Source organism: Gymnoscopelus microlampas (assembly GCF_963454915.1).
Source record: "Gymnoscopelus microlampas genome assembly, chromosome: 3".
Classification (NCBI taxonomy): domain Eukaryota; kingdom Metazoa; phylum Chordata; class Actinopteri; order Myctophiformes; family Myctophidae; genus Gymnoscopelus; species Gymnoscopelus microlampas.
In genome coordinates, this window is record NC_139940.1 from 41,693,669 (window position 1) to 41,718,780 (window position 25,112).

General features: G+C 40.6%; 2 protein-coding genes across 2 annotated transcripts in view; one reads left to right on the plus strand and one right to left on the minus strand.

Annotated features, from left to right (window-relative positions):
* LOC311041854 (endoprotease bli-like) overlaps positions 1–3,154 on the minus strand; it is a gene marked incomplete at both ends in the record, with an annotated part of 263,748 nt that extends 260,594 nt beyond the window's left edge. The window contains one exon of the mRNA XM_084052339.1: positions 3,005–3,154. Within this exon, the coding sequence (XP_083908465.1) occupies positions 3,005–3,154 (150 nt within the window). The remainder of the gene's footprint in view (positions 1–3,004) is intronic.
* Positions 3,155–10,808: 7,654 nt separating this feature from the next.
* Positions 10,809–25,112, plus strand: part of mms22l (MMS22-like, DNA repair protein) — a 45,277-nt gene continuing 30,973 nt past the window's right edge. Inside the window, exons 1-13 of the mRNA XM_084051890.1 lie at positions 10,809–10,944; positions 13,621–13,828; positions 14,835–14,960; positions 15,347–15,399; positions 16,112–16,199; positions 16,696–16,873; positions 17,550–17,643; positions 18,947–19,077; positions 20,002–20,115; positions 21,254–21,430; positions 22,903–22,965; positions 23,203–23,322; positions 24,053–24,288. Of these exons, the coding sequence (XP_083908016.1) occupies positions 13,638–13,828; positions 14,835–14,960; positions 15,347–15,399; positions 16,112–16,199; positions 16,696–16,873; positions 17,550–17,643; positions 18,947–19,077; positions 20,002–20,115; positions 21,254–21,430; positions 22,903–22,965; positions 23,203–23,322; positions 24,053–24,288 (1,571 nt within the window). The 5' untranslated portion in view covers positions 10,809–10,944; positions 13,621–13,637. The remainder of the gene's footprint in view (positions 10,945–13,620; positions 13,829–14,834; positions 14,961–15,346; positions 15,400–16,111; positions 16,200–16,695; positions 16,874–17,549; positions 17,644–18,946; positions 19,078–20,001; positions 20,116–21,253; positions 21,431–22,902; positions 22,966–23,202; positions 23,323–24,052; positions 24,289–25,112) is intronic.

Here is a 25,112-nt window from a genome sequence, read left to right on the forward strand (position 1 = left end):
TATATATATTCATAGATTTGCACACATTTTCTAGATTTTTGAATAGCCAAAGTATAAAATAATGGTTATTATAGCTAAACATCTAAAATGACACAGATGCGTTCCCGGATTGAATGGGTTATAGCAATACCTCAGCTTCACAGCCCTGGCTTAAAGCAGACGCTTAAGTGTATATAGGTGTTTTTTTATACGTGTCATCTGCTGTGCCACAAAAAAAAAAGAATAAAAGACCGGTACACTCTAGTTTGTCACCTAGAACCTTCGCGTTCCTCAGTACACCGTGAAATCCTTATCCAATTGTAACTTTCGAGAGTGTACAGATGTAACCAAACGGACCAATAAAGACCTCAGCTTCACAGCCCTGGCTAAAAGGCGTGTAAGTGTTAGGTGTATTACATGTAATCATCTGCCACATAAATAATTAAAGTCTAGTACACTCTAAATTGAAAAAAGGTGTAGCCCTATAGCCCTGAGTGTTTCCTCACTACACAGTGAAGTCCTTTATCCATCTGTAACTTCGAGAGTGTAAGGAATGTAATTAATGCGAGGGTCCATTAACTCATTCACTGCCAGGGACAAATTCGACGCCGTTTTTTTTGGGGGGGGGGGGGCTGTTTCCACTAGATGGCGCTCTTCGCTAACACACGAGTGACCATTTCATCCCCAGATGCACACAGAACCAGGAGATCACATGATCCAAAGACTTACTGCTCCATTCACTTCCTGGTTTAACGTATATGGGGAAATCGCCTGTATCTCGCCTCCCGTGTTTTATTATGTATTTTATGGCGAGAAATGCTATTTTCAACGGTCAATAGCAAGAGAACGGGGGGGTTGTGATGACATTTTTTTTTCTTTCTTTTTTGCGGAAGCACACTGAAACCCCCCGTGATTTAGCAACGATCAGGGGATCGATCATACTGGAGATAAATATTCTGCGACTACTTGAAAAGGTAAGAAAATCGAAAAAAAATCTGGCAGTGGATGATTCATTTGTTTATTTGTCCTGGCAGTGAATGTGTTAATTGGGTTACATTTGTGCGCTCTCAGAGTTAAATTAACAAACTCTCTTTCACACGTTTACGGTGCACATACCGTAGGTGTCATAAGGGGGAACCCTCTGGTTAAAAAGCCCTCTCTCGCGTGCCTCTGCCTACACAGCCACTTAAGCACAAGACAATAAGAAGAAAAATCCCCTTAACTTCACTAAATACAATTTAGAGTTTAAGGCATTTAGCAGACGCTCTTATCCAGAGCGACTTACAGGTGCCAGATCCCAGTAAGCAGAGTAAGCATGAACCCTAGTCAACAAAACAAGTTGACAATAAACAGTCACACACGTCGAGAGCAAAGAGAACAATGTAGTGCCTCAGAGAAACTAGCAAGTGTATGTGAATGCAGTGTTGCCATGTCTGCTTATTATAAGCGACTTTGGGCTTGTTTTTCTGTAAAGTCACTTATATATATATATAATATTGGCAGTTGCGAGATGCAGGTAGAGTGGTTGGAGAGCTTATTTGGTCTTGTTTTCCTACTGTCATCTAAACCAGTGGTTCTCAAACCCCCCATAAAAAATATTTTGTGTCAGGACCCCCATACCAGATTTGTGTTGTTAAGATGTTTCAAGAAATATTCAAAATGTTTCGCTTTTGTTCCAAGATTGTCTTTTGAAAATCACAGATCTACAAGCTTGTAAGCTTAAATCGGCTATTTTCAAATAGCCAATGTATACGTTTAAAGAGCTCATGTGGCCTAGTCGTTCTTTTGGGTTTGTTTTCATAGACCTCGTTGCTTATTTCTCTCGCAAAATCTGGCATGCCAAGTTCTGTTCTGTATCATAGCTGTTCACTCCTTTGGATCTTCTAACAGCACCCTTCTTGCAGAAATGGTGGCCTTGGCTAATATGGCTTGTTCTACATTTTGAATGATAAATGATTCAGACAGCACATTTTCTCTGGATTGATTAGTTAGTCGACATATAGAGGCCGAATGAGTGTTAAATCATAAGTTATGTATGTATTAAAATCAATCTTTCTGACTGCTCTCTTTAGAGAGAAAAAATATAATCAGAATTGCTTCATTTTTAGAGCCTATATGACCAAATAACATCTCAGAGTTCTCCTTAAAAAAGAAAAAAGAAAATTGAACTATACCACTCAAAAAAGACACATTAATCAAACCTAAGTTTTTAACCCATTAAGACCTGAGACCGATTGTCTTCTAAATCCTCTAAATTCTGAAAAACATGTTGCTACACCAGTAGTGCTCAAACTTTTCCATGTCAATGACCCCCAAAATGATATGTATTTGGCCGCCGACCCCCATCTCTAAATATTTTGTTTGTGTTTTCGACCCCTAAAAGCTAAAAAAGTTTGTCAAAGATTTGACACGTTTTTGTTCACGGTTTTTCGTAGCAGATCTACAAGCTCAAAGCGTGGCACGAATAACAAGGCAGATTAAAACTAGAAGCAAATAGGCAGTTGCCCAATCATCACCTAAAGACATTCAGCTGTGGCCAAGTCATCTTATAGGAATCTCTCAGAGGGATAAACTGTATAAGGTTCAATACGTAAAGGCATCTCTGTGTGTGTGTGTGTGTGTGTGTGTGTGTGTGTGTGTGTGTGTGTGTGTGTGTGTGTGTGTGCATTTTGTGTGGGTGTGCGTTTGTGTGCTACACTGTACAGCATACTGTATGTGTGTATGTGTGTGTTTGTGAGCGCATGCGCGCGCGTGTGAGAGAGAGAGAGAGAGAGAGAGAGAGAGAGAATGAGTGTGTGTTGGTGCCCCACTGTATGTGCACAGGTCTTTGATCAGATATGAAATATTCAGAAACGCTGCTGTAATTTGATGAAAGTCAGATATCCCTGGGAAAAGGGGAGATAGAAGTCAGCACTTTCGCGGCTCTCGACAAAAAGCCCCCCCCTCCGTAAACGGATTTAAAGAATGTAAATTGCCGGCCCATAGGTTGCAGGTAATAACGGACTGTTTTTAAATATGCACTGACCTGTGATATGAACTCTAGTCCATGCTGTTGGGCCAGGGCTCTGGCTGCTGGAACGCCTCCTCCGTCTCCGTCCATCTCCACGGCGTAGAACACATAGCGGTTGGTCCCACGCTGCCCCTCTGTGGTCAACAGCACCCACTGCAGCATCATGCAGCTCAACACCAGCGCTATGGCATTGAACATGAGAGAGTGGGACTAGATTCTGGGGGGGGGGGAAACAAAAAACTTGAATCAGAATCAACTTTATTTATATTTTGTGTGTGTGTGTGTGTGTGTGTGTGTGTGTGTGTGTGTGTGTGTGTGTGTGTGTGTGTGTGTGTGTGTGTGTGTGTGTGTGTGTGTGTGTGTGTGTGTGTGTGTGTGTGTGTATAAGCTCCATCATTTTGTTGTTTTCCAGAAAGGGAGAAGAAAAAAGGAGGGGGACAGCAGCAAGAGGGAGAGCAGGAAGACAAAATAAAGCATTAAATGAGCATGTCAAATAGTACATAAAAAAATCTGGATATTATCTACATATACATACACATAGCATAGACCAATTATTTGTTTACTAACATTGAGCCTGGACGCACAGGTGATTGTTTCACGCAATCAATTCCCAACCTGTTTCGGGGTGCACTGGTTTCAGCACACCCCAACCCCCTCTTGTGTGTGTTGGCTAGTGAGACGCGTCCTAACGAGACCTGATATAATGGGTTTCGTTGCGCGCATACTGGCTGCACGCAGCCAGTATGACGTCGTCTGTTAAGGGGTCTATAAGACCAGCAGATACAGCATGTACATGAGGTTAACCCATTAAGACCTGAGGCTGATTCTAAAAATGTTTTCTAAATCCTAACAGTTTTTTTGAAAAAAAATGTAAAAAATATTTTTCCACGACTTTTCAAAAATAGCAGATATACAAGCTCATAGCACGGCACTCGGTGCCGCGCTATGAGCTTGTATATCTGCTATTTTTGAATAGCCAAAGAAGGGTTAAGCATTAGATATATCTACATATATACACATAGAGGAGGACCAGCAGATAAAGCACGTACATGCGTTTATAAGCATATATAAAGGTGTGAAAGTGGTGACACATTGGTAGGTCCACATAGCGGCAGATACTGTATGTGCATGATTTAGACATGCACATACAGTACCTAAAAGACACCAGTACAGTACATAAAAGACAAAAAAAAAAAAAAATCCATGTGGCAAGAGCACAGATACACAGAGGAACATAATCGTTGCTGTCGGGCAGAAACCTCATATGTCCATATTTCAACTTTTTTTTTTTTTTTTCGTAAATGAGTGCCCTACTAGGCCTACAGCGTACCACAAAAGCATCAAAAGTAGCAGATCCACACGAGCTTGTCGATCTGCTACTTTTGCCATTTTTGAGTTTGAACCCTGAAAAGTAACAGTTTTGGACATATGGCTTGCCTTCCACCCAACAAGAGACAATATCCATATTGAAGCAGAAAACAAGAAAACCACAAAAAGTGCCGTCAGCTCCGTTTGTGTTGATGATTACAGTATAGACTAAAAAGGGCTCGTTTAGGAACACAATGTTAGCACAATTTTGTCATCGACAGCAGGCCCTATATTGAATTATGTTGGGTCCCATTGCAACGATAATTAAATGCTAAATCCCACAACCATACAAGAATAATCACATTCACACAAAAACAGGACTCACACACGCTACGGTAAGCTAATGTATAACGTTCACGAATGCAAAGAATTTGTGAAATAATATTAACGTTTTACATTTCAAAATGCCATTTCAGAAAGCTAAAGTGGAGAGAGAGTGATTCATTATCTAGAGCTTTTAAACATTGTCAATTCTTAAAGCTGTTGTGCCCACAGCCACTATATAAGTTGATGCATCAAATCCACAGTGGATGCCACCCACAGTACGCCAGAACCACCCACCTGCAAGCCGGAGAAAAGTGAAGCGTCCAAGAGAGATCTTTTACCCTGTTTAAGCAAAAGGAGAATTACAACTCTGGCCCCCCAAGCATAAGACAACCAAGAAGACCGTCTCTCTCGTCTCTCCACTCCTAACCCACACATTTAATCTCTCGGCCTTGATGCAAATGCTTTGAGTGAACGTAGAGATGCAGCAGCACAGCAGTACTTTTTACGCTATAAGAGCTAACTTATATCTTTATGCAAAACCCAGGGCCTTTTTGCATAAAGATTACTATTACAATATGGCTTTCTGTATAATGCATGCCTTGTTTTGTGAGCTGTACGTGTTAGAACGCAGGGCTTCCCTCCTTTACGCAATACGCATGTTGCCTATCGACTGACACATTAAAAAGAATTGGAAATACCGAAACAAATATGATGCTAATATTAAAACTGGTTAAAATCTTTGCCTACATGTTTACTCCTAGGCCAGCGATTCCGAACCTGGGCCGTGTAGTGATGATATTGCCAAGTGGGCCACCAACAAATTGGCAAATCACTAAGATAATATAACTTTAATGTAAAAACAAAACTATAAATGTCATGGTATTCATTTTCTTTAAAACCATTAAGACCTGGAACGCATCTGTGTCACTTTTTGATTTGAGCTAAAAAAGCATTATTTTACACTTTGGCTATTCAAAAATAGCAGATATACAAGCTCATAGCGCGGCACCGTGGGCCGCGCTATGAGCTTGTAGATCTGCTATTTTTTTCTTAATCGTGAAAATGTGTGCAAATCTTTGAATATATATTGTTTAAAGCGAACATTTTGAACTCTATTTCTTTGCTTCTGGGGGTCCATGGAACGAAATATTTTGAGATGGGGGTCCGTGGCCATATCATTTTGGGGCTCCTTGACATGGAAAGGTTTGAGAACCACTGATATAACATAGTTGTTGTTTTTTGTAACTGTTAGGATTTAGAAGACATTTTGTAGAATTGGCCTCAGGTCTCAATGGTTTAAAGTACAAGCTGCAAACAAACAGCAGGATTGTACTGTCCTCCTTGGTTCAGTTGAGTTGTAACGTATAGCATGAAGTGCCTCCTACTCCTCCTACTACACTTCTTCTCCCAAACAACAGCCATAGAGCGGTCTGTCTGAGCGCTGTTTACAGTCTACAGCACTACGGCATCATTCAATCTCACAACAAGCCCCCCTGAAATGAAATCGATAAGCTCCACTTGGGGACCGACCCCCAGCCCAGTCCCAGTGAGGGGCAGGAGCAGCACACATGTGACCTCTCTCAGTGAGCAGGCCCCGGGCACACACTGAACAGGGCAGAGGAGAGAGAGGGGTGTGTGTGTGTGTGTGTGTGTGTGTGTGTGTGTGTGTGTGTGTGTGTGTGTGTGTGTGTGTGTGTGTGTGTGTGTGTGTGTGTGTGTGTGTGTGTGTGTGTGTGTGTGTGTGTGTGTGTGTTGCCATATTTTAAGAAGAGAAATAAGCAACCACGTCTATGAAAACAAGCCCAAAAGAAGCGACTAATACTATTATAGGCCACATGAGCACTTTATATATACATCGGCTATTTGAAAATAGCCGATCTACAAGTTCACAACGCGTCGCAGTGTGACGTGTTGTGAGCATAGATTTGCGATCGTCTGTGGATGGACAAATACATATACATTTGGGGGGTCCTTGACATGAAAATGTTTGAGAACCACTGTTGTTTAAACAACATTAGGAAACAAGCCCAAAATAAGCAATTACACTTTAGAAACAAGCCCCCAAAAAAACACAACCCGCTACATTGAACATAGGATCTCCAAACAAGTCCACCAGACTTTTTTTTTGTGTGATCCTTTTAGACTAAGCGTATTCATGCTGTTTGCATTTCTGTTTAATAAAATATTCAATCAATCAAAAAACAAAAGCCCAAAGTCGCTTATAATAAGCGGACATGGCAACGCTGGTATGGTGTGTGTGTCTGTGTCTGTGTCTGTGTCTGTGTCTGTGTGTGTGTGTGTGTGTGTGTGTGTGTGTGTGTGTGTGTGTGTGTGTGTGTGTGTGTGTGTGTGAGTGAGAGAGAGAGACAGCAGATGAGGCATGGAGGGGCAGAGTGCACGAGCAGCACATTGAACGGTGTCACGGCCCGGGGGCCAACTGGGACACTGATAAAGTACCTGGACATTTTTATAGACAAACTACTTATTTCCGTCCTCATATCGCTCGGTGAAGACTGATAACTTTATATTCCTCACAGGCAGAGGGATGAAAAGGACCACGGGGAGGGAGGGAGGGAGAGGGAGGGGGAGCCTTTCAGGAGTTTAATTGATCAAGCTGAAGCCACAACGTTTTTCTTTTCTTTTCTTTTTTTCTTTCTTTCTCCCAAAGATAAAAAACTGACTAGCACTCTCTCCTCTCTCTCTGCACAATACTGAGATCTTTTAGAGACCGGACCCAAAGAAGGAAAAAAAAGAGGGAATTGTAACTCATTATGCAAAGTCATTACAGGGGGGGGGGGGGGTTCCAAGCTATATATGCTCTACAAAGGAGAGTTAATGCTGGAATGTTAGCTTACATGATTTTACAGTCAGAGGTCACCGTATTAGGTCGCCAGGCCGGGCAGGGTGTTGCCTATATACAGTATACTTCACTGTATAGAACAGTGGTTTTCAACCCTTTTCATATCAAGGTCCATTGTTTATTCGGCATTTGAGCCACGGATTCATCACCGTTTGATGAGATTTAGAGACTCTGAGAACCTAGATTTTGTCCACAACTCCATGCTGTATCGATGTTGGTAACTAGACCAAAATAACAATTATTTAATTAAGTAATGCAGATGTTTATCAATAATTTAACTCTTGAGAGCGTAAAATGAAACCAAATTGACTCATAAGGTCCATTTGGTTTCATTTTACGCTCTCAAGATTTTTCTCTCAACCACTGGTAGTATAGAACATTCATACTGCTGCTCCTATATAACTTTTTCTTTTGTTAATGGTTAATATTAGTCAAATTGCAGACAGGTTAAGAGATGCTAATATAGATTTTGGGTGGGGGTCATATTTTTTGCTTTTATTTGAATTTATTGTTTCTATTGTAGATCAGATGTGAGGTTAAGGTTAGGAATACGTTTAGGGTTAGGCATAGTTTTACTGAGGTTACGTTTAGAATAAGGTTAGGTTTAGGCATAGTTTTACTCAGGTTAGGTTTAGGCATAGTTTTACTGAGGTTAGGTTTAGAATAAGGTTAGATTTAGGAATAGTTTAACTGAGGTTAGGTTTAGGCATAGTTTTACTGAGGTTAGGTTTAGAATAAGGTTAGATTTAGGCATAGTTTTACTGAGGTTAGGTTTAGGCATAGTTTTGAAGAGACCAGGTGGCGACCGTTCCGAGGTCGCCAGATTTGACCCTGGGCGAGCGTGTTTTGGGGCGAGCGTTCTTGTATTGATCCAAACACACTAAATTTCAGTTACATCTAATTATAACTAAAGATAACCTGTTCGCTTGCTTGCTTGCTTTTTAACACAAAGGTCCAATTGCATGTTGAGTGTGCCCTTTCTAGTTCTGCTGCAATAATCAAGGTACAGTATATACAGTATTTGTCACACCAGAACTGGAATCTGTCTGCACGTCTAGCTTGTAGATCTGCTATTTTCAAAATATTTTGAAGAATCTTGAAAAACTGAAGAATTGGGGGTCCATGGTCAAAAAAACGACATCAATTTGGGGGTTCCGGACATGACATGTTTGAGAACCACTGGTACAGTAGTATACTGTACCATATCCATATGTACTGTACTGTACCATATCTATATTTCTACTCTGTATAAATGTTGTATGTGTTTTATATTTGTTAATGATGTATTTTGGTGTTATTTCTATGCTATGTTGATGCATTGAATACAAAGGAAGGAGCACAATGGACAATTTGTGTTATCCTTTTAGCTCAAATGTACCTCATGCTGTTTACATTTCTGTCTGATAAAGTATGCAATCAATCAATCAAAAACAGCCATGTAATCCTTTGGCCAGTATAAAAAGGAACACATGCTGTTTCACTAAAGCACGGTGGGAGGGGCTGAAAGAAACAGGTTGAAATCACACTGACTCCCTTCAATGTACAGTCAGCAGTGGTGAAAGAAGTACTCATATACTTTACTTAAGTAAAAGTAGCAATACCACAATATAAACAATAAAAGACCTGTGTTCAAAATGTTACTTGAGTAAAAGTACAAAAGTATTGGCATACTTAGTATTAGCCTCTGAGATGTAGTGGAGCAGAAGTAAAAGTGCTGAAAATGGGAAATACTCAAGTAAAAATACCTCAAAAGTACAGTACTTGAGTAAATGTACTTAGTTACTTTACACCACTGAAATGCATGCACACTCCCTTCAACAATGTACACTACAGTCAGTCAGTGTGTCTACAAAGGAATGAATGGGGTTGTAGTGAAGAAGTAGCAAAGCAAAATAACTCCATTACCTTTTCACATGCTGACGGAAGCTTTCACGCAGACACACAGTAGCCTAAAGAGTATTCCTGTTGCAGCTCAATAACATTATGGATACAATGTATCGCCAAAAAGAAGTATCCCGTTTCTATCTCTCTCTCTCTTTGGTTCATGTATTATCTGCTCTAGGCAAACAAAACGCTCCAATAACGACATTAACCGTGGGCATAGCCTGTCTTAATAAACCTCTACGTGTCAAAATGACAACGGGCTATATTTAAATCGAGCAAACGCGTAGCTAACATCCTTCGCGTGTCGGGGAAAGGGTTTGTAAAAGATGTGAGAATGCATTAGAATGCAAGAATGATGGCGAGAGGGACTGTTGGCAGAGACAGATCTGCATATGGAAATTAGGGTTAGAGCCAGGATACCATGTTTTACTGAACCGATGCACTGGTGTTTTTAATTAGATGGAGACGTTGGTGTGAGAGGAGATACACTGACTAGGTCTGGAGGAAAGTCACTTTGGACACATGCACGCACGCGCGCGCACACACACACACACACACACACACACACACACACACACACACACACACACACACACACACACACACACACACACACACACACACACACACACATAATAAATGGCTCCAAATCAGAGAAGATCTGAACTTTTTCAGCTCATCATGAAAAACCCTGAAATTTGAATTCACTCAAACAATCTGACTTGCGCATACTCGATGCATTGTGAGCTTGTAGATCTGCGATTTTGTTGCGACGTGAATTGTGGAACAACTGTGCACGCTAGCCTTGGATCACAAGATAGTCATCTCATCTGTCATGACCGTCTTGGATGATCTTCAAAATAGTGTTTGCACTTTTTCTCTTTCTGATCCGTACATCTACATATATGTTCAAATTTCAATTATTAAGTGCTTACCCCATGGCCACAAATGTTACAATTATGTACGGGCCCTCAAAAATACCTGTATGTTCTATATTGTTCAATAAAAAGCATTTTAATCCAATTGGTGGCCATTTTCTCATAGAGTTATGACGTATAAGAATGCAATACACCTCCCAACCGATAAGGTCGCGTAGTTGAAAGCTCATGGAGAAAAAACTGACGAAATCCCCACCAATCGGATTAAAATGCTTTTTATTGAACAATACGGAACATACGGGTATCTTTGAGGGCCCGTACATCATTTTAACATCCGTGGCCATTGGATAAGTACTTTATATTTGAAATTTGAACGTTTCTGTAGATGTACGGAGTAGAAAGGGAGAAAGTGTAAACACTATTTTGAAGATCATCCATGACTGTCAGTCATGTATCAGGGCTACACGCACGCCAGCCACGCCTACCGCACAACTTCTGACCAATCGTCGAGCACGTCGGTCGTGCGTCTCAATCTGCGCATGCGTGACGCAAGCGCGCGGGAGAGACTGAAAAGCAAAACAACAGCAGAGACAGACAGACTGTCTCTGAAACGCTGGATTTAATACAACATAACTGGATAGATCACCATATTTCTACCATATTACTGGATATATCACACGCGCACACGAAGCGCAAAGGTTTGGCAGCTGATCTTTGCTATTATTTGATACTCTGTTTCTCACAGGAAAGCAAACCTACCCTGTCCCACTGTGAGCTCCGCTCCATTATCGGCAATAACACTTCCGGTTTTTGAGTTAGCAACAATAAGGTTTCCGGTTGCCTTCAAAATAAGATTGTACATTTGTAATGTTTTTTAAAAGACACAAATCCATTTTAAAAATGCATTTATTGATGTATGTCTTTTAAATTGCTCATACTAGAACACTTCTAAGTGCCACTTCTTTTTTAAAAGACACATGTATTTAAAAAATACATTTATTATGTATGTCTTTTTTACTAGATCACTTCTAAGTGCCATTTTTTTCCAGATTTAAATTGGCTATTGATCCCCATTAAATTGCAGTTTCTGATGCTGTTGTGCACTTTAACTGGATATCAATTTGTGTGTGTTACATATATGTATTGTTTTTGTATTGTTTGTCCATTGTTGTAATATTGCTGCCTCTAGCCTCTAGGCCAGGTCACTCTTGGAAAATTATTATGATATAATTTTGTTTATTTGCAGAAGCAAATAAACAATGATAAAAGCAACAACAAAGTAAAATACAATACAAATAAGAATGTAATCAGCTGAGAGTGTGGTGTTCTAGGGGAGGTCTCCCCGAATGCGTGTGTATGTCCGAAGTGCTGGCGCCAACAGCCGTCTCCTGTCCAGTGTCCACTTTTGTCTGAAAACGGCACTTTTCTGACCCCTGACTTCACTGGACGGCCCATCACACTTTTATCTACACCTCTCCGGCTTAGCTGAGAGTGTGGTGTTGTAGGGGAGGTCTCCCCGAATGCGTGTGTACGCCAGAAGTGCTGCCGCCAACAGCCGTCTCCTGTCCAGTGTCCACTATTGTCTGAAAACGGCACTTTTCTGACCTCTGACCTCACTGGACAGACCGCCACACTTTGTTTTATACCTCTTCGGCTTAGCTGAGAGTGTGGCGTTTTAGGGGAGGTCTCCCGAACGCGTGCGTAGGTCAGAAGTGCTGGCGCCAACAGCCGTGTCCTGTCCAGCGTTCAATTTGTATTGGCTATGCACTCGATTGAACAGCATTTATCCATTTAGATAAATTATACATTTGATTAAAATTGTTTTTGTTACACAGAAACATACTTTGTGTTGTATAGCTTCGTTTAAATGCTTAATTTATAGTTTTAATGTGCAAATGAACCGTTTTTAAATGGTTTTTAATGGCTTCTGTTTACCCTAGAGGTTACTCTTATTCTGAAGAGAACGTCCACCGGAAGTGTTATTGCTTCTAAGTTATTGCTGCTCACGGAACACAGCTACCACTGTGTGTAGCTCTGTAGCCATATAAATATTGATAGCAACTGTTTAGTTTTTTTTTTTTGTTGTTATTGAGCACATTACATACACAATAGACTGTTGTTGTCATTACCCTGCACCAACCATAACACACCTGTCTATTATGACATTCTAGGGCTGCTAAATGTGTTGTGACCTTGTAGATTGGCTATTGTTTGAATATGATATATTTAAAAAATAGCCAATCTACAAGCTCACAACTGTATCAGCTATATACTATATACAGAAGCCACAGCTTATATATAGGCACAACAATCGGCTATATTATATAGACTAAGGCCTGTCACAATTATTACATAATAATCGTCTAATCGCAATTATTTTTGCATAATCGTCATAATCAATTCCATGTTAAAAAAAATCATATATTTAAAAGAGAAATCAAAAATAGTGGAAATAGCAGATCTATTGGCTCAAAACGCGTTCGCGATGCGACACGTTTTTAGCTTATAGATCGGCTATTTCTACTATTAATGTTTATTTTTAAGTATAAAGTAATTAAATATGTGTTATTTGTCATATCTGCCCTGTGCAACTTTTTGTTTCCGAAAGCTAAAAGAAATGTAATTTTTATTCATAATGTTCCATTAATTTTCAACGACAGAAACACAATTAAATCGTTAATCGCAATTATTTGAGTGCTAATAAATCGTCAACTTAAATTTGTAATCGTGACAGCCCTAGTCTAAGTATAAAATAGGGCTGAAGAATGTTTTGTATTAATAATCTAAATATGCAAACAGCAAAGCTGCCAAATAATAGTAGTAGAGTAAGCAAACGTCTCGATGATGTGTAGAGTCTGAGATGCAGAGCAGTAGAAATTTCAAGTATATTAAAAATGGACATACTCAAGTAAAAGTACCTCAAAACTGTACTTCAGTATAGTACTTAATGTACTTACTTTCCACCACTGCTGTGTGCTGTATATAGGCTCATGTCTTGGGGGTCAAATGTGCTTGTCATCGCAGTCATTCAGTGCACACTGTTGACTGTATGTACGATGTGAATGAGTCACTGTGAACTGGAGTCAAATTCCAAATAATGTTCAAACACGTCCCTCACACTCACACACACACGCGCGCGCGCGCACACACACACACACACGCACACACTCACAACAACCATTTTAGTACTTTTACCTTTGGTACTTTAAGTACATTTTGATACCAATACTTTCATACTTTTATTCAAGTAAATTCTCAGAATTCCGGACTTTTACTTGTAACAGAGTACTTCTACATTGCAGTATTCATACTTTTACCTAAAGTAAAACATTTGAGTACTTTTTCCCACCACTGCTTTTTTTTGTCCCACACAGACAGAGAGAGAGGCGGCATGTCGGAGGACTTCAGCCAGTCTCTGACCCCGCCGGTGTCTCCCTTCAAGGAGGACCACATGTGTGGGTCGTTGAGCCCGTCCCCACCTCCCTGCTTCTGCTGCTCCTCCCATGAAGCTACGGGAGGAGGAGAGGAGGCGGCCCCCTCGCTCCCCTCAGAGGGATACGCAGGGAGAGGCTCCTTAAAACGGTGAGGTTTCTGTCTCCCGTGTTGTTTTATATCCACCGGGTTTTACAGCGTAACATAATGAATCAATCAATCAGTTGGGGAGATACAGTACAAGCAGGTTGTCATATTCTATTAGGTCCTCTTCACTAGGGCTGGCCAATAGGCTCTATGCACAGCAGCCATATTGGACAGAAATTGGGCCCCTTCCTTACTTCCTTCACAGGTGTTACCAATGACACTAATGAAGGCTGTGTGTGTAGCACAGTGGTTCTAAAACCTTTTAATTTCAAGGACCCCCATAACTCTGAGAGTGTACAAATGGAACCAAATGGACCCTCCCGGGTCCATTTGGTTCCATTTGTACACTCTCAGAGTTACACCCTCTCAAGGAACCATGAGGGTCCCTGGACCACACTTTGAGACCCACTAGTATTTCTAGTGAGCCAACATGCACAATATCAGCACCATGACTCTGTTTGACCAGAATGGAACAGAGCCTTCATTAGTATCATTGGTAACACCTGTGAAGGAAGTCAGAAGAGACCCAATTTTGTTCCAAAATGGCTGCTGTGCATAGAGCCTATTAACTGAGAGTCTGAGACTATATCAAAACCCACATTTAGAACCAACTGAATCATGCTCATGCAGGTTAATCGAATGATAGAGAAAATGTAACATTTATATTGTTTACATTTCGTATATATGAACGAATCGACATTAAAAGTGACTAAATTGATTAGTCTAATTGACCACTGTATTTATACTTCATTCTACAATGGTGTGCAAAAATAGTGAAAATAGCCCATCTACATAGCTCTTGTATATCGACAAGCATGTAGAGCTTTGAATAATCGTTCATTCATCGAGGCAAACGTTTGAAATAATTGTGATTTTGAAGTCATCACTCCCCAACCCCACTCCTCACCCCAACTGTTTTCCCAAAAGTTTGTTGCACCAGTCAGTGAGAACCTAGTTATGAAAACAGTGGCAAGATAATAGCAGTCTGACATCCCCGTACTGTCTGTAGGCTCCTGCTGCGTCTGGACCCGGCCCCTGCGGACTGTGACACAGACACGGTGGAGATCTTCGGCTTCCCCTGGGTAACGGAGACGGCGCTTGTGGAATCCACCAAGCTGCTGTTTGGCCTGTTCAGGTGAGTCTGTAAAGATGTACGATACGTCACAATATTACTTTATTATCAGCTCTCACTGAAAAAACTAGCAAATACAAATAGTGTTTAATACTGTTTAGAGAATTTGTCCAAAACACATTTATGTGGAATGGTTATTTTGAAAAATATACCAGTGAAAGATTATATAAAAAATACCTTTTCTTTAATTGAAAAAGTGACACAGTATGATTATGACTCTGATATTGCAGCAACATGCGCTGAAGGTCTGGTTTCCAGAACTGTGACCGTTTAGCCTTGGAATAGAAGATGTATATATTTTTTATTTAATTAAACTTTCTGCACACATGAATAGTCAAGACCAACCTCTTTGGTTCTCTCTCAACACTTGTTCTGTGATATTTTTTCAGACAAAAACTCTTCAAGCTTGAGACCCTGGTTCAGTCCAGTTCCCATGATTTTGGTAAGCATTTTGGAGATGTGTTAAACATTAAAGGACGACTTCACCCATGTTCAACCTATCTTCATATAATTGGTCCTCACTGAAGCTCATTATAAAACGGCACCTTTTTCTTCTACTTGGTTTGTGTCTCGGAGTAGGACTGTGGACAGTTCAGAAACCTGCCTACCAGCGACATCATCCATGGGGGAATCCAAGCCAATATAAACTGCAGGCTTTCTATTCCTGGAAAGTTAGCGTGCTATAATAGAAGCCATTGTTCTTGCATTAATAAAAAATAAATAAAAAGTTTGAAATCTTGTTTGAAATGACCAAACCTACCGATGATGTCACTGGCAGGTAGGTTTGTTAACTGGTTTGTTAACTGTCCATACAGTAGCTCTCCTCTGAGACACAGATAGACAGAAATGGTGCCATATTATAAAGAGCATTAGTGTTTTTTCTTAGTTGTAAATAGCAGATTTACAAGCTCACAACGTGTCGCATCGCGACGCGTTGTGAGCTTGTAGATCGGCTATTTTCAAATAGCCACTGTATGTAGGTTTCAAGTGCTCATGTGTTAGTTGCATCTTTTGGGCTTGTTTTCAATAGACCTGGTTGCTTTTTTCTCTCGCAAAATCTGTCAACGCTGCTTGTGATCATGTACCTTGAAAATTACAGTGTTACAGTGTTTGTTTATTTATTTAGAAAATATTAAAATGTTCACCCATTTCAGGTCAAGCGGGCAGCCTTCATTACGAGGCAGAGGATCTCAGACAGCAGTGTGTGTACTTCCTCCAGTATGTCAAAGTCTTCCTGTACAGGTGAGTTATGAGAAAACGTCACATTCAGTTTCGTGGCTACACTTGTGATTGTCACCGTTTTTTTTAACCACAAAACAGTAATCAAGTAGATTATTCTATAAAGACTATATTGTTACTATCTTTTTGTGTTTTTTGTTGTAAATTAACGCCCTACTTGATCACACTACAGCGTCACACAAAAGCATCAACAAGTAGCAGATCTACATGCTCAAAACACTGCGCGATGCGTTTTGAGCATGATGATCTGCTAGTGTTTTCTTTTGTAAGATTTATTTTTGGCTTTTATGCCTTTATTGATAGGATAGTAGTCTGACAGGAAATGGGGAGAGATATGGGGATTGATATGCAGCAAAGGCCGTCGGGATCGGGACTCGAACCCGCGACGCGCTGTCAGGCTACTTTGGAGTCTAGTTGTCTGGACCGCTTAAATGATGAGGTTTCCACGTGACAGCGACAATAATTTGTATGATCCTTTTTTGGTGTATGATCCTTCTAGGTACCTGGAACCGTCTGACAGCCTGGCAGGCCCCTCCCACCCCTATGAGGAGCTGGAGGCCCAGTTCCCCTCGGCCCTGCTGGAGGAACTGTTCGGGGTCACTCTCCTCACAGGGCGACTCAGAGACCAACCGGCCAACGTACAGAGTGCCTTCACCATCCAGAACCACCAGGGAAAGGTGCTGCTGCTCGACAGCATTAGCATGCAACATTTTCAACCCTTTTCATAATAAGGTCCATTGTGTATCAGACCCAAAACTTTGAATATTTTGTTGTCATTTGATTTTGTCCACAATTCCATGATGTATTGATGTTGGTACCATAGGAGAGATAACAGGCAAACGTTGATCAAAATAACAATTATTTAATTAAGTAATGTAGATGTTTAACATTAATTTAACTCTTGAGAGCATAAAATGAAACGGTTTCATTTTACGCTCTCAAGAGTTAAAGATCTATAAGGGTCCATTTGGTTACCAACTCTCCATAATTTAGCTGGGGACCACCTGGAACCCCTTCAAGGACCACTGGTGGTCCCCAGACCACTGGTTTAGAACCAATGCTATACTGTATGTAGATGCAGTCTAAAGTAGCCTCAGGCACCATTTTTAGACAGTGTAGATGGGTAATATTGGGTAAAGGTTTGGTAACTGCTGGACAATCACTAGGTTGAACCTAACAGGCTTAATTAGGGGACAAAGGTTGAATCCGAAAACACTTTGATGATAGATGATCCCCCCCCATATTCAAGGTTATAATAATAAATAATAAATAATCAAGGTTTTTCCTCACATGATTTTTGTCATTAAACCTCTACATAGTATCTAACTTGCATTCCTTGCTGTGTTTCTCTAGATATTCCCTCCCTCCTGGCATTTGTTGCACCTGCACCTGGACATCCACTGGTCCTTGTTGGAGATCCTCCACCTGCTTGGACAGAAGATGCATGGTAACGCATTACCTTTTTTAAACACCAGCATATACAGTCCTCACACCGCAACTGTACACTGTAAGCCATTCATTTAGCTCATCGTCTCTGTTGGGTGGAAACCTTACATGTGCAAAGCTGTTACTTTTCAGGATTCAAATAATAAAATAGCAAAAGATCTGCAAGCTCAAAGTGCATCGATTTGCGCCGTGTTTCGAGCTTGTGGATCTGCTACTTTTGCTATAGCACGCTGTAGTATGGGTGTTAATTTGCGAAACACAAAAAGTTAGCATATCGAGATGAGAGGTTTCTGTCCAACAGGAACGCTATGCTTTTGAGACTCGTGACAGAACATAGAAAACATAACAAAAAAATCTGGAAGAATCAGGTAATGCCATAACAATTAACCCATTAAGACCTGGAACTGTGTCATTTTTAGATTTGAGCTAAAAAGCATTATTTTACACTTTGGGCTATTAAAAAATAGCAGATATACAAGCTCATAGCACGGCACCGAGTGCCGCGCTACGAGCTTGTAGATCTGCTATTTTTCAAAAATCATGAAAATGTGTGCAAATCTTTGAATATATATATTTTAAAGCGAACATCTGTAACTCAAATCTTTGCTTCTGGGGGGTCCCTGGAACAAGATATTTTGATGGGGGTCCGCAGCCAAATACATATAATTTTTGGGGGTCCTTGACATGAAAAGGTTTGAGCACCACTGATATAGAAACATACGTTTTTCAGAAAACTGTTGGGATTTAGGAGACATGTAGAATCGGCTTCAGGTCTCAATGGGTTAAATTGGTAGGCGGGAAAAATGGTTGAGCAAGTAGGGCTGCAGTGTCTAGCTGAAGAACACTGCATGCCACAGAGCTGTCAGTCTATCAACATTAGATGTTACGGGGAACACACCTATATCTTTTCCATTACAGGAATAAATAAATGTACATTTAAGCCACCCTGAAGATAGCGTCTAAAGATCTATGATGTGCCGTTCACACCAAGCACACTTTAACCCCTGATAACTATAAGGATATTGTTTTAAAATTGTTCTAACTCAAGGCGATGGCAGTCCACACCACAGCTATAACAAAGACAACCGGTGAACGACATGCCGTAGTTATCGTTACAGTTCCAGGGCTCTGTGGGAACGACCCTTCATTCTAGCGGTAGCGAGGATAACATCTGTCTGTTATACTGCAACAGGAATCTCTTTTTTTCCACCCTGACCTGTAATCTGCATCTGTGAAATTGGACCTTTTTTTTCATGTTGATTTCTGCCGGTGTGCATCCATCCATCCATCCATCCATCCTGCAGGCCAGGTGGTGTACGCCCACCAGTTTGTCAACCTGACGGGAGAGAACCTGACGGATACCAGTCTGTTTGAGGAGCACCTGTGCAGTCTGCTCTGTGACCTCACTGGTCTGGCCATAGGCAAATACAGCAAGGTGGGCGGCTGGCCTCCTCCTCCTCCACTCTCTGCTTTCTCTCTCTCCATCTGTGTGTTTTGTAATGACAGCAGCATCCGATGCTATTATGTTGTTTTTCTCTTTCTGTTTGTGATATTCCGCTCATTTATTCTCCTCTGAAGAATGATATTTAACCCATTAAGACCGGGAACGCATCTGTGTCATTTTTAGATTTCTTTGGCTATTCAAAAAATAGCAGATCTACAAGTTCACAGCGCGGCACCGAGTGCCGCGCTGTGAATGTGTACATCTGCAATTTCTTTTTGAAAAATCTTGAAAATTTGTGCAAATCTTTGAATATATATATTTTTAAGCGAACTTATGTAACCGTCAAATGTCTTAATTTTTCAGAAAAACTATTGTTGCTATATCAGTGGCGCCGATCCCCATCAAAATCTGTTGTTCCAGGGACTGGCAGAAGCAAAGATTTGAGTAACAAATGTTCAAATATATATATATTCAAAGATTTGCACAAATTTTCACGATTTTTCAAAAATAGCAGATCTACAAGCTCATAGAGCTGCCGCACTATGAGCTTGTATATCTGCTATTTTTGAATAGCCAAAGTATAAAATAATGGCTATAGCTAAAATCTACAATGACACAGATACGTTCCCGGTCTTAATGGGTTAAAATCTAACTTTAAACACTTGAAGCATACTTTGTCATACGATGCTGTCACGCATAAAATAGCCAATCTGCAAGCTCATGACACGTCGCGATGGGACGTGTTGTGAGCTTGTAGATCAGCCATTTTTTGTTATTTTGTTTTAGATTTTATATTTTTTAAGTTTTGATAATGTTTGCCTGTAACGACATGGTCAAAATATGGATGCCAGGTTTAATTGCAGAGATTGTTACATTTTAGTGTGTTGATTGATTCTACTCCACTTGTTCCAACAGGTGAGGCCTACAGAGGCTCTGAGCAGCCATCATTACCTGTGCACCTGCACCAAGGAACTGTGGATACTGCTCATGCACCTGCTGGAACACAGGAGTAAAACCCTGCACACACAGGTGAATGAACACACACACACACACACACACACACACACACACACACACACACACACTCAAGCCAGCATATCGTTGCTGTCGGGCAGAAACCTCTTATCTCCATATTCTAACTTTTTGTGTTTGTTCGTAAATTAATTAATAATAATAATAATAATGGATTTTATTTATAATGCACTTTACATTTGTGAAAATCTCTGAGTGCTATAATAGGCAGTTGCATAAAAAAGAAACATCACATAATTTCCCTACTTGATCATATTACAGCGTCACACAAAAGCATCAAAAGTAGCAGATCCACAAGCTCGAAACGTGGCGCGAAGCGACACGTTTTGAGCTTGTAGATCTGCTACTTTTTCTGTTTTTGAATTTGAATCCTGATAAGTAACAGTTTTGGACGTATGAGGTTTCCACCCGACAGAGACAATATGGTCAGTGCACTGAGCCATCAGGCACTCCATGTCCTTATTAACCGTGCAGTGATGTTTAGCCAACACTTATTTAGGTAAGTTCAGGTTACGTCTTAATAAACAAACACAAAATCTGAAAATGAAGCCAGGAAAAGGGTCATATCTTTATGCACAACATATGCCCCTCACTAGTGTGAATAGACACTGATATATATATTGACACTGGTAAGGTCCTTTAACAACCACTTACAAGATCAGGATGTTGTAGATCTCCTACCCAGACTCCTAATAACCTCTCCCCATAGCTTGCTGCTCTTTCCCCTTTCTATAATGCATATATGGTGTATTTGACTTATTATACGTATCATACCTGTACATTTATCGGCCAGACGGCCCAAGGCCGGTGGCCCATATATCTTGAACCGTAGGTCGTAGAATCTCTTTTTGTGTTCTTTCATAAATTAATGTCCTACTTCGTCGTACAAGAGTGTTGCATAAAAGTACCGAAAATAGCCGATCTGCAAGCTCTCAACGCGTTGTGTGTCTGTGGGTTTTTATAAATATTGAACCAATGAAACGTATTAACAAGTACTTGTGAGTAAAATAATAACTACACCGAATCCATTAGAACGCAGGTTTTTTTCCCTTCCTTATCCTAAAGTATGGGTTTTGACCATACAAGGTTTCCACCTGACATCAGCGATAATAACGTTTGTGTTTTCCCCCGCCAGTCTTTCTGGAGCTACATGAACGCCCTGCTGCGGCCCCTGGTTGCGGGGAAGCCCCCGGCGGAGCAGTACAGCGGGCTGCCCACCCACTGTAAAGACCCCCTGGGCTTCACATGGTGGCTGCTCACCCATCTGACACAGCTGGGACAGTACAACCGCAACGGAAGCCTTCACACCGAGGTTGGGCTGCAACTGTATCCGTTGTCTGTCTGTCCATCCATCCATACATTAACCACATAAGCCTCAGTTATACTTAGTTGCATGCCGGTGTCGTGCTCAGTAAATAGCAGATCTACCAGCTCACATTTGTGATGCGTTGTGAGCTTGTATATCCAGTGTTTCCCCTATATGCATGTAACAGTGGTGGCACGCCACTCCTTGTTTTTGACCGCCACAGCTTGATTTTTATGAAGAAAAAAAAAGTTTTACGTCATTCCCAGTTAGAGTATACTTTTTAAAGAAGTGATGTGCATGTGAACAACAGGCCCAACATAACCTACAAATGAACAACATGAATAAATGCAGAGCTCCTCTCATCATTATTTTTTTCTCACAATTTTTTTGAAATCCATTTGAATAATTCAATAATTCATGCCTAAAATAGTGCATGTTGTCATATTGCAAAAATGTTAACTACGGTACTTCTTGGAGCTGGGTACCTAATCCCCATCTGCTCCAGTGAGCCGCTTAAAAGCAGAGGTGGACACTAACGATCGCACATTTACTTGACTACTGTACTGCACTTAAAGAGCAAGACCACTTTGGTAGAGGTTTGGGTTGTACCTTGGCATGATGTAACTCCAAAGGTGGACAAGAAATCAAAAATAATTGCTCCATTGATTAGAAATTGATAATACAAAATATGCTCCTTACTTACATTGTACGCTGAACCAGCTCTCAGTCACTCTTTTAACACATAAACAAATGCAAACAAAGCTGATTCAGACAATATAGATTAGAACATCACCAAACCCAGTACTGTTTGTTTTTATTAATACAACTGTTAACTTCCTGTTGATTTTGGCAATTTCTATTAAGAAGAAAACCCGGATTGGATCTGCGGATCCGGATAAAATTAGCAGGAAGTATGACAAATAATAAACAGTACTGGGTTTGTTCATGTTACATATTGTTTGAATCAACTTTGTTTGTGTTTGTTTACATGCTAAAAGAGTGAGAGCTTTGAGAGCTCTTTTACCGTACAATCTAAGTCAATGAGGAGAATATTTTGAATCATCAATTTCTAATCCATGGAGCAATTATTTTAGATTTCTTGTCCACCTTTGGAGTTACATCATGCCAAGGTAACTACACAACCCAAACCTCTACCAAAGTAAGTAATTTATTTTATATCTGTACCTGTATCTGTACATTAACTTTACTTGAGTATTTGTATTTTTTGATACTTAGAGTAAGCTTGTAGATCTGCAAATTATTTTTTAAATCTTGAAAGTATGTGTAAATCTTTGAATATATATTTTTAGAGCAAACATTTGTACCGGTAACTCAAATCTTTGCTTCTGGGGATTCTACTAATGTCTAATAGTTTTCTGAAAAACGTATGTTGCTATGATACCCAAAAGATAGAAAAAAAAAAAACTTTTTTTTCTTTACTCTTACTGATTTTTCTAATACATTGTATATTCTTACAGAAACAGCTGGATGATAACTGGAGCTTTGTGGAAGAGTTGCTTAAGCTAACTTGCAACCCTAAGGTAATGATACTACGGCTATTTTGCGGCTTCAGGGTTAGTGTTAAAAATGCCATAAGAAATGGTCAAAATGGCATTCATACCTCACAAATACTGTGTGTGTGTGTGTGTGTGTGTGTGTGTGTGTGTGTGTGTGTGTGTGTGTGTGTGTGTGTGTGTGTGTGTGTGTGTGTGTGTGTGTGTGTGTGTGTGTGTGTGTGTGTGTGTGTGTGTGTGTGTGTGTGTGTGTGTGATGAACAGACAGGCCTACAGGAGGAGCAGGTCAGAATGCACCTCCACTGCTGTCTCAGTGTGTGTCTGCTGTGGGACCCTAACACCAGTGTTGTGTCCACTCTGTGGGACTACTACAGCAAGAACCTGGTAAAGTAACTAAGTACATTTACTCAACTACTGCACTTAAGTACACTTTCGAGAAATCTTTGCTTTTCTGGAGTATTTCCCATTTTCAATACTTCTACTCCACTACCTAACTATCTCAGAGGCAAATATTATACTTTTACTCCACTACAATTATTTTTAAACGTTAGTTACTGGTTACTTTGCAGATATAAATGATTATATTATAAAACATACATTAACCAGTTTAGCCTTATTTTATACATACTGTAGGCTATTTGAAAATAGCCGATCTACAAGCTCTAAAAAATAGATCTGCTATTTAAAAAAAAATCAAACCTTTTCATGTCAAGGTCCCCCAAAATGAAATGTATTTGGCTGCGGACCCCCATCTAAAAATATGTTGTGCTAGGGAGACCTCCAGAAGCAAAGATTTGAGTAAAAAATGTGCAAAGATTTGCACTTAATGTTCACGATTTTTCAAAAACAGCAGATCTACCTACAAGCTCATAGTGCTTGTAGATCTACTATTTTTGAATAGCCAAAGCATACAATATTGTTAAAGTGGCTAAAATGATTCTGACGATTATATTACCAATATTTTTCCCGAGGACCCCTTGCTGGTACCCCCACAATGACCCCTGTTGGACCCCCCCCCCCCCCCCCTGCCCGGACCCCACTTTGAGAACCAATGGCTTATATATGAGATTTCAAAGAATCTTAGTAGTTTGTGGTTGTTCTCTCTACCTTGCAGAGCGGCTCCTTCACGGTGCCCTGGCTGGGGCTGTCGGGCCTGGGCAGCGTGTGTAAGACCCCCCTGGCTCTGCTGGAGCAGGCCCGGGGCTGCTGCTCCCCGGCCCCCCTCCGCTCCCAGGGCCACGCCCACTTGTACCGCACGCACAACTCCTTCCACATGTTCCTCCGAGTGCTGGCCCTCTGCCTGGGCCAGGGGCAAGCAGGTGGAGCCCCCCAGAGGCAGATCAAAGGAAGGTAAGGGTCAAAGATATATTCAATTATTAAAATATATATACGCTATCCCAATAAGAAGACCAGTCCTACAAATGGCCTCCTAAGTGGGCGCCGTCCAGTGGTGGAAAAAGTACTCAAATGTATTACTTAAGTAAAAGTATCAATACTGCAATGTAGAAATACAAGTAAACGTTCGGAATTCACAATTTACTTGAGTGAAAGTACAAAAGTATTGGCATCAAAATATACTTAAGTACCAAAAGTAAAAGTACTAAATAGCAGATGTACAAGCTCACAACGCGTCGCTATTGTGAGCTTGTAGGTCAGCTATTTTCAAATAGCCTACGTATAAAATAGGGCTAAAGTGTTTAATGTATGTTTTATATCTGCAAAGTAACTACTACAAACAGCTAAATCAACATGAAGTTGACATTTGTATAAAAAAATGGCGCTGGGTTTTGTGACGTTATATATATATATATTGGCAGAATCAGCTTTGTCTGCGTTCGTACTTCGTTTATGTCCTAAATAAAGAGTGACTTTGAGTGTCACCGTACAGTGTAAGTCAAAGAGATGGCTATTTTGGGATTATCAATTTCTAATCGACGACGCAACGGAGCCAGACGTCTTGCCAGTTGGACCAGTTCCATCATGACGATGCATCCACACAACCCAAACCCCCACCAAAGCTGTGTCCCTGTGCTTTAACAGGGACGTAAGGAAGTAGAAATGGATGCAGACCAAAAGCCGATCTATACAAGCTCACAACGTGTCGCATATCGTGAAGCAATGTGAGCTTGAAGATCGGCTATTTGCAGCATATATATATACGACACTATCGTACA